This window comes from Camelina sativa, chromosome 8 (assembly GCF_000633955.1).
Source record: "Camelina sativa cultivar DH55 chromosome 8, Cs, whole genome shotgun sequence".
Taxonomy (NCBI): Eukaryota; Viridiplantae; Streptophyta; class Magnoliopsida; order Brassicales; family Brassicaceae; genus Camelina; species Camelina sativa.
This window is the reverse complement of record NC_025692.1, coordinates 8,639,447-8,649,831: the sequence shown is the minus strand read 5'-3', so window position 1 is coordinate 8,649,831 and position 10,385 is coordinate 8,639,447. Positions and strand designations below refer to the sequence as shown.

Here is a 10,385-nt window from a genome sequence, read left to right as displayed (position 1 = left end):
AATTCTTGTTGGTGCGAAGCAACTGGTTAAACGGTAGACACTTATCGATAGAACGTGAAATAAATCTGTTCAGAGCATCGATCCGCCCGGTGAGGCGTTGAACTTCGCGAGTGTTGCATGGAGATAGGAGGTTAGTAAGCGCCGAAATCTGTTTCGGGTTAGCTTCGATACCCCTCTTGGTGACGAGGTATCCTAAGAATTCTCCAGAAGTTACGCCGAACCATCACTTGGTTGGGTTCAATTTCATATTGTACCTGTTTAGTACTTCAAAACACTAAGCGAGATGCAAGACGTGATCAGCGGCACGGGTCGATTGACCAGCATATGATCGATGTAAACTTCCATGGTTTGCCCGAGCTGCTCGGCAACCATGCGGTTAACAAGGCGCTGATAGGTCTCACCAGCGTTTTTTAGGCCAAATGGCATAACCTTGTAACAGTAAGTTCCTTTATCGGTGATGAAGGCTGTTTTCTCCTGATCGTTCCTCGCGGTTGCCTCGACTAGTTGGTCGATTCGCGATAGGGGAAGCTATCCCTCGGGCACGCCTTGTTGAGATCGGTGAAATCGATGCAGACCCGCCACTTGCCGTTCTTTTTCTTTACCACGACTGGATTGCTTAACCAGTCGAGATACTTAACCTCTCTAATGGATCCAGCCTCAAGCAACTTTTTGACTTCCTAGTTGACAGCGGTGGTACGCTTTAGACCGAGTTTGCGTCGCTTTTGTTTGATCGGCTTGAATGTCGGATCCACATTGAGCTCGTGGCAGGTAATGTTGGGTTTGATGCCGATCATATTGCTCATGTTCCATGCGAAGGTTGTGGGGTTATGGCATACGAACTTTACGAGCTAGTCCTTGACGGTTTGTGACAGGTCGGCACCGATCCCTACGCAACGAGTTTACTTGGATGACTGATTCGATGTTTGGGCGAACACGACTATCTGGCCGCTCGGCTAAGTTCGAAATGGTGAATGTCCTGGCATTGCGTTGTTGTCGTTCAATAATGAAGCAGGTTCTTGCTACCAGTGGATCCCCTCGTAATGTAAATATTCCTCTAGAAGTTGAGAACTTTGCACAGTGGTGGTAAGTTGACGCCATGACCTTCATCTTATGCAGTCAAGGAGTGCCGAGGATGACGTTATATACGATCGGCTTGTCAATGATAGCAAAGTTGATGCAATGCATCATCCCACCCACATAGACTGGTAGCATGATCGTGCCTACCGTCATCACTGTGTCACCATCGAACTCGGTGAGAGGTTGAACGTCGTGCTCGGCAGTCCATAGGTCGACCTCCATTTGAATGAGCACGTCCTTAAAAATGACATTTACCGAGCTGCCTATATCGATCAAGATTTTGGTGACCATGCTTTCACTGATCTCCATCTCGACCACAAGTGGATCGTTGTGCGGCCCAGTTAGCCGCGAGGCATCGGCCTCAGTGAACACGATTGGATCAGAGTTCGTAGTAGGTTGTGTGCTTTGAGCTAACCATTCTCGCTTGACCTCTAATCCTTGCCGGTAAGCTTTGATAGAACAAACCGAGTCCCGGCAAGCCGCCAGACCGCCCATGATTATATTTATTCTTCGGCGCGGAGCTGGAGCGTTCGCATCTTCAGCTGGCTCGGGGTTCCTTTTATGGGTTAATGGTGGGGGGTGGGGCAGGGTTTCGGGTCCTTTTTGTGGCGCGGGGGCGGTGTTGTACCGCTTACTCGGATTTTCGTTCTCAGGGTTAAAGAAGTGGTTATCTTTGTGGGATGATATTTGTCATCGCTCGATGTCGACGTCAATTTGGCCCTCTTTGAATTTGTCGAGCAATACTTGTTGGAGGGTGTGGCACTCTTCTGTTGAATGTCCTGCTCACTTGTGGTACTCACAATATTTTTTGCCACCTTTACCTGATGGGTCTCAAACCCACTTGTTATTCCAAGGCTTTGATGAAGATGCTTGGGGATCTTGATTACTAACTGCAAATTCTTGAACTTTCTTTCCTTTTTCCAACTTATCAGCGTACTCCTTGTCAAAGTGTTGACGAGGCTCGTGATGCTCGTCTTGTGCCTTCTCTTTTCCTTTGGCCGATTTGGGGGTCGGCGGTTCTGGAAGGTTCGTCCTTGATGCCCTTTCTTCGTCTAACTCGATGTATTTGTTAGCACGGTGTAGTGCATCATCCAGAGTCAAAGGCTTGTGGATTATGATGTTCTCCCTAAATAGGGAGCCGTGAGCAAAAGCATTGTGGAGAGCTGATATTGTTGTATCGTCGGCGATCGAGAGCTTCAAGACGATTCTATTAAACCTCTCCATGAAGTCGCGGAGAGATTCGTTGTTATGCTGGAACATGTTCCAGAGATCAGCGTTCGAGGCACCTCGAATCATAAACGTGGAGTGGTGCTGGAGAAAGGCAGTGGTCAGCTCGTGATAGCTTCCTATCGAGTGTGGCGGGAGCCGGGAGAACCATCCTAGAGCTTCATGGGCTAAATTCTCGACAAATAGCTGGCAGCAGCCAGCTTTGTACTCTTCGTCGCTGAAATGAGCTCGGCTGATTGCAAAACTCATTGAAGTTAAAAATGGTTTCGGATCATCTAATCCGTTGTACGGGACGAACTTGAACTTGTTCACGTAGCAGACTCGAACGCGGGAGATCCGTGCTGTAAACGGCGAGCGCTGGACTTCTTCGAGCACTCGATCAAGGGTGGGAGCGGAGCTCGTTGCTCGGTGGACTTTTGAGGAGAGTTCGTGGACCATTGTCTCTAGGTGTCGTATGGTTTCGTCCTTGAGATTTCCCTCGGACTGTTGGATCGGCAGTGTTGGAGTCGGCGGACTTCCTCTCCTCTGGCCTTGGCCGTCCTGCTGCTCGTCAGTTGGCTCCTTTCTGCTGTGTCGGTCAACGGATCCTACAATTATAGACGCTGGGCGGCGTCTGTGGCTGTCGTATCGGTCTTCCACAGATAGCTGCGGTGGGGGAGGATTTTCGTTCTCGCTAGCAGGACTGCATTCGTTTCGGCGCTCGCCCCTCCTTCGCTGGAACTTGCTGATTTGGTTCTGTGAGGCCTCTTGTGCAGCTGCCTCGAGTCGTTCGTTTGTTCGTACTTCCTGGCCATCAAGACGATCGAGAATGACCTGCATCATGTCATCGAGTCTGCTTCTTTGCACGGGTAAGGCGTTGGGGAGAGCGGCGTTGGGGAGAGTGGTAGCGTTGGTGAGAGCGACGGTGAGGAGAGCGGCGGAGTTGGTGACCAACTGGTCTGCGGCAGGTTCGGCTTCGGCGTGTGCAGCTACGAGAGGCTCAGAGGGCACGTCGGGCGCTGGCGGAGAGATTGTGCTTGGCAGGGAGCCTTCGGTTGTGCTCGGCAGGGAGTTCGGCAGGGAGTTCGGCCGGGGGTTCGACAGGGAACTCGGCGGGGGGACAATTCGTGTTCTCGTTCGCCCTCATCGCTGCTCTGTTGGCTGCTCCATTGCTTCGTTGAGGTCTTCGATGGGGTTCGTCATGAGTCTTGAAACTTCGAGGAAGTGAGGACCGTTGGTCTTGATTCGTCAAAAGAAGCGTTCTACTCTTGCCCCATGGTGGGCGACAATTGTTTGTACTGGGGATTGCACAACACTAGATGAATAAAGTATTTGGGGAAAGAGTGAAGCTAGTTCTATTATTAACGATGAAAACGTGAGGTCGTCACTAACACGAGTCAAGATCGATCTCGTCAGTTCACAGGAGAACTAACAAGTCAATAGTGACGAGCTCGGAAGCTAAAAAGGATTATACAAAAGACAATAACAGTTTTCGATGCAAAGTATTGATCTCTAGGTATTGTCCGGGGGTCAGGATGGTGATTCCAATAAATGTTGTTTCCTTTTATAAGTGACTATTGACCTAGGGTTCCCTTGGGTTCCTGGTGCGAATTTTCGAGATTGCCCTCTGCGGAATGTTTAATGACTTTCTCACAATCTTGTCAGGCCGAAATCAAAATTAGTTTATCTTGTTGGACCGAGTGGCATATTGGGCGCAGCCCATATCCAACAATGGGGTTATTAGGTTAATAAAAAAAAAGTGGGGTCTTTTCAAACTCAAATTTTTTTTAATCTTGTTAGTATATTTTCATATGTATAAATATTTATATGAAATTTTTCAATCGATATGTTAAGAATTTTAAATTAATTAGATATAATATGTAAGTTTTGTCATATACTTTTGATTAAAATATTATATTATGATTTTTTCTTCTATTTTTGTTATCCTCATTGTTGTACTTGTACCTAAAATCATAGAACTAAATACAACAAGTAGATAATATTTTAACAAAATTTTAAAATTGTAGCTAAATTTTATGGATATTCCTTATTAACAATTTTCATATGTGATATTAATTATAATATATTTTCCACAAAGTTATTTTTCCAAACTATATTTCAAATTATCTCTACTAATTTTGTTCATAATTTACTATTATTTAGTAAATCTTTAAAGCATACTTTTTAGATTTCAAATCTTAACTTTTTATGCTTAAATTTATGATTGGTTTGATTAATTTTAACATAGTATTGACATATGATTACACTAAAAAGCTACTAGTTTGTAATCAAAAAATACATATATGATTTAATCTATAATATATAATGTTAATGTTAATATAGGAATAATCTATTATGTGGAAATGGTCAAAAGCCCTTTGAAAAAAACCCTCGCATGCATTCATTGCAATTAATTTTCTATCAAAATTTAGTAAAGGGTCTCGAGAAGATCTCTGAGTATAAATATCATAAAAAAAAATATCAAACAAAATCAGTTGAGTTGGTGATTCACAAGTATGATTTTGTTTACGACAAACATGTTCATTGGATGTTATTACTTGTAGTAAAAGTTTGCCATATGGATAGATAAATCAAGTTAACATTGTTATTGTAATGTTATGTTTGATTAATTGCAAGATAAAATTATAATGAAGAATTAATTTAACCAAAATAATTGTTTTAAAAAAGAAAATTACATTTGAACATACGGTGTACAAACTTTACGCATAAGGGAAAAAAGAATACAAATTGATAAAGTGGACGGTTTTGTAGACCTCCATAAATTACAAAATTTATTGCATTTATTTGAACATATAGATTTTGTGGATAATACGGTAAGATCATCTTTAATAATTATTTGATGTCAAGTAATTGATAAGATCATAACCAGAGTAAACCGAGACTGAGATTTTTAAGATTGGCTCGATAATTGGCTCTATCTGAACCGAACCGATAAGAATGACCAAAAACACTAGTCCTGATTCCATAAAACCGGGTTAGAGAAAACCGGAACAGCGGCGCCAAATCAAAAATTCCCCCGCGAAAAACCGGTGAAATCAGAGCGCCAACTCTTCAACTCACCTCTCTCAATCTCATGTTTATAATCTCTCTCTTACTCTTTCTCTTGTAAATCTACAAAAAGCGTAACAATGGTGGCTGTGAGAAGAAGAAGAACCCAGGCGTCAAACCCTAGATCCGAACCTCCACAGGCGGATGTATCAGATTCAGATTCAGATTCAGCTTGGGATACGGTCTGCGAAGAATGCAACTCCGGGAAACAACCTGCGAAGCTTCTTCTTTGCGACAAATGCGATAAAGGGTTTCATCTCTTTTGTCTCAGACCAATCCTCGTTTCAGTTCCCAAAGGCTCCTGGTTCTGCCCTTCTTGTTCCAAACACCAGATCCCCAAATGTAAGCTTCTTTCGCTAAAACCCATATTTCTCTATTCTCAAAGCTTCCTCCTTTTGATTCGCCTATGTCATTGTTGAGCTTTAGATTTGAATTTTTCTGGGTTTCTTGATCTCTATCTTTGATTTGATATTGCGAATTTGATTTTGATTTGAACTTTATAAATCACTTGAAACTGTTTTAGGTTATGTGTATCACATTTGATTCTATAAAGTTTCAATTTTTTAGATGATAAATTAACGAAAAGTTTTGTAATTTGCAGCTTTCCCTCTTGTTCAGACTAAAATTATTGATTTTTTCCGGATTAAGCGGTCTCCAGATTCATCTCAATTCTCAACTTCTTCTTCAGGTATGTAAATTATTAAGTCAAAATCCACAAATGTGTTGTGTTAGGATGTATTTAATCTGAAGAGTGGAAATGTTTGTAGATAGTGTTGGGAAGAAACGGAAAAAGACTAGCTTGGTGATGTCAAAGAAGAAGAGAAAGCTTCTTTCTTACATTCCTACTAATGATTCTCAAAGGAGGCTCGAGCAGATGGCGTCTCTTGCTACTGCGTTGAGAGCCTCCAACACCAAGTTCAGCAATGAGCTTACCTATGTATCTGGCAAGGCTCCGAGATCTTCAAACCAAGCTGCTTTTGAGAAAGGAGGCATGCAGGTATATATATTTTTAAGTCCATATGAATTTGCATCGGTTCGGTTCTTCAGTCACATCTATTTGAAAGTATTCATTTGAGTTTAGTATCAAGAGAAAAAAGTTAAGTTTGTATTCAAATTTCTTACAGGTTCTATCTAAAGATGGTGTAGAGACCTTAGCCTTGTGCAAGAATATGATGGACCGTGGTGAATGCCCGCCTCTTATGGTCGTCTTCGATCCTTATGAAGGGTACTTAACCTTCTTATTAGCTTCTTTTTTGTACATTTCTAAACCGAAAAGAGAGTATGACTGGATAAGAAATGCATTTATCAATCTAGAATCGTATTGAATTCTGATTTTATTGAAAACCTGAACAGGTTTGCGGTAGAAGCAGACAGGTTTATAAAAGACTGGACCATAATCACAGAGTACGTTGGAGATGTTGATTATTTGAGCAACAGAGAAGATGACTATGATGGAGACAGCATGATGACTCTACTTCATGCCTCTGATCCTACTCAATGCCTCGTTATTTGCCCGGACAAACGTAGTAACATCGCACGGTTCATCAGCGGCATCAACAATCACTCACCGTGAGTTTCTCTCCTCTTATAATATGGTTACATTCTAGTATTGCTTGTAGTCATTTGTGTGTTTTGAACATTTTGTGAAAATTTCAGAGAAGGGAGGAAGAAGCAGAACCTGAAGTGTGTGAGGTTCAACATCAACGGAGAAGCTAGGGTTCTACTTGTAGCTAACAGAGACATATCCAAAGGAGAGAGATTATATTATGATTACAACGGATATGAACATGAGTATCCAACTGAACATTTTGTATAACCCCCCTGTGATATATACACAAGAACATTCATTTAACCTATTCAAGGTTACTTGTCCATTACAAACAAAAACACAAAAACACCAAACAAAAATTCAAAAAACTAAAAGAAAAAGTCTTATTTCAGGTTGGGCCAAAACTTTTTTTTTTTTTTTTGAAACTTAGGTTGGGCCAAAATTTGAAGCCTTGTTGTAACAATTTGTGTACTATTTTTTGATAATTAAAGAATAGTGAAGAAAAATAAAATTTGTTGTTTTTTTTTTTTTTTTTTTTCCGGAATAAAATTTGTTGTTGTTAAAGGAAGAGAAAGAGACCTTCAAGCAACTTTGAAAGTTAGCATCAAAAACTCTTTCTGATTTGTGTGACCCCACAACACTTACATACTGTATTTTTCCATTTTGTTTTTTACATTCTACAACAGAAAATATATTCAATTTTGATGGGTTGTACAGAAAACAATTTGATAATTATTTTAGTGAAAATACTCCAAAAAGACACTCAAATTTCATATGTTAATGCTTCATAAAACTTAAAACAAATAACAAGGGTTAGGATTAGTACATATATTAACTAGCTTAGTCGTGTGTTCAAGTAGCTACCAATAATATGTAGTCGAAATCATATCTATCCACCAAACTTTTTTGATAGATCATTATCAAAGATTTTGTCTACATCGAACAACCAATTTGTACACTCTAAAATTATATACAACTTGCAAGATTGATGAGATCTGATTCTGTCACTTAAGTTCCATCGTAATTACTTTTAATCATCTTTCTTTTCTATATAGTATAATCGAAGTCCTTGATTAGGCATTAAAAAAAATTAGGGGGCTACTGTTGATTGTACGTTAAAGAGAGGGTGGAATTTTAATGTTTTAAGAGTTAAGTGCCTTTAACACTAACAAGTAACAACAAAAGAGAAACCCATATTTGCATGCTTAGTCCTGGAGATACAAATGATTTATTTTTTTTATTTTTTGGTAAATGAGATACAAATGATTTATTATTATTTGGAAAAGCTTCTTTTCACCCCCACCATTCTTTGACTCCTTAATATTAGACACTCATAAGCCATAACTACTAAATCTTTTTTTTTTTTGTCAAATTAATGTATACACCATTGCGAAATTTATAAATCCAATAATTTTGAGAAAAAAAATAAACAAACCCCTCACTAATTCGTTTTGTTATTTAAGTCTATGTTTAATTTTATGTCTTCTTAATATCTGAAGCTTATGTTAAAAGATATAATGATTTATCGAACTACTATATTGTACTAATTTGGAACTACTATACTCAGTGCTATGGTAATTTGGGATGTTGTGACTGTTAAGTTCCCGTTAAAGGTTAAACCTGAAAACTTTTTCAAGAATAACCAAAGCTCCTTGTTGGGAGGAGGTTATGGCGTTTACGAGATCAATGCATACGTGCAGCTTTCAGATAATCTTTGACCTCAAACTGTAAGAGAAATTGAGAAAATTGAAAGAGTTAAAGAATATTACACTCTTGCGCCTTAAAAAACTAGTCCCATCAAAAAAATAAAAAAGGCAGAGTTATCAGCAATGTGAGGGATTACCACGACGTGAGGATATCTAAAGACCTCTACAACTGGGCCCTAACCCGGTCTGCTCTTGCCTTACTCTTTGTAATCACAGGGGATCCCGTCTAAGCTCGGATATTGCTGCTCTTACAAAAGCAGATTTCCACGTTCATTTGGTACATCTCAACCGTTGTCGTGACAAATTAATCTATTATATGGTATGATATTTCTAGGAGTTTGTGGCCAGAGGAAACTTAATATATTTATATATTTGCTCTGTAATATTCTGACATGAAAAAAAAACTAATATTTTGTTAACTTTGAATATGCTTTCGCATGTCTTATATATAGTTACCTATCTTATAGTTAATTTTAAAAAATAATAATAATAATAATTTGGAAGCCATCACAAGATTTACAAATCCAATAATTTTGTTAAAAAAAATCCCTATTTGTTATGGAATTACAAATCATTATTCATTAACCATGTTTTTTTAATTTGTATGGAGGCCATAGAAAAGGAGAAAGAAAAAGGGTAAATCATATATATGAAAGTTTGCTAACTCTCTCCATATGAGTGTCACATCATCATTGCAGCATCTGTCACATGTCTATAATTAATGTTAACTTGTCACATGTCTATAATTAATGTTAACTTTAAAACATATAGCCTCTTTTCATATTCCACTCCAAAAGTTAATGATTCATTCATCATTGTCTATATTTAATTGTAAAAATCATTATTAACTAAAGTTAAACTTTTTCATCTTATATAGAGATGTTGTGATGAAGGGGAAGGGTTGGGCTCTAAATGAGAAGATCACTCACTCAAGATTGATGAATAAAATCAACATTGCTAAGTAAGCTAATTGTGTGGCAAATTGCTCTGTTCGTCAGTTTTGTATTATTAAAGGTTTATGTCTCTATAAGATCTAACAAAGTTTCTCTCTTTTCCAGCGAAACAAGATCATAAATGAATCTTATGATGTACCTTTTGTGTGAGTGATATTGTTGAAAAGGTTACTAGCTAGATAAATACTTCAATGTAAAGAGTAGTTGTTCATACGTTGATTTCAACTGCATTAGTGAATGATAAGAAAACTAGAAATTACAATGATCAAATCATCAAAACATGACATTTAAAATGATAAAAACAACAAAAATATAATAAAAGAAAACCCGCAGCGTAGCGCGGGTAATCACCTAGTAATAATAATATCTAAAAGGCTGGAACAACAAGTTACTGTCTCAAGACGGGAAAGAGGTTTTCTTGAAAGCAATTGTTCTGGCGATGTTTGTTTATACAATGAACTGCTTCAAGTTACCGATAGGAATCTATGAGGATATAGAAAGGATTATTGCAAACTACTGGTGGAATTCTCAACAAAATGGCAATGCAGTCCACTAGGTAGCATGGGACCGAATGAAGTATATGAAAAAAGAGGGTGGACTTGGCTTTAGAGACATAGAACAATTTAATGAAGCGCTACTAGCCAAACAAGCATGGAAAATCCTTCAAAATCCAAATAGCCTTCTATCTCGTACACTTAGGGGAGATATTTTTCTGGATCAAACATCCTCGATGCTTCTATGGGAACACAACCTTCATTTGGCTGGCAATTAATTCTTGTTGGTCGGGACCTCTTAAAAAAAGGCTTGCGTTTTATAGTAGGGGAT

General features: G+C 38.9%; 2 protein-coding genes across 2 annotated transcripts; one reads left to right on the top strand and one right to left on the bottom strand.

Annotated features, from left to right (window-relative positions):
- On the bottom strand, positions 1,117 to 1,572 carry LOC104709331. The gene has a single exon (XM_010425963.1). The coding sequence runs from the start codon at positions 1,570 to 1,572 to the stop codon at positions 1,117 to 1,119; it is 456 nt and encodes a 151-aa protein (XP_010424265.1).
- On the top strand, positions 5,400 to 7,340 carry LOC104706745 (histone-lysine N-methyltransferase ATXR6). Its single transcript, XM_010422959.2, has 6 exons — positions 5,400 to 5,694; positions 5,954 to 6,040; positions 6,120 to 6,349; positions 6,477 to 6,577; positions 6,706 to 6,921; positions 7,009 to 7,340. The coding sequence occupies exons 1-6, from the start codon at positions 5,433 to 5,435 to the stop codon at positions 7,166 to 7,168; spliced, it is 1,056 nt and encodes a 351-aa protein (XP_010421261.1). The 5' UTR covers positions 5,400 to 5,432; the 3' UTR covers positions 7,169 to 7,340.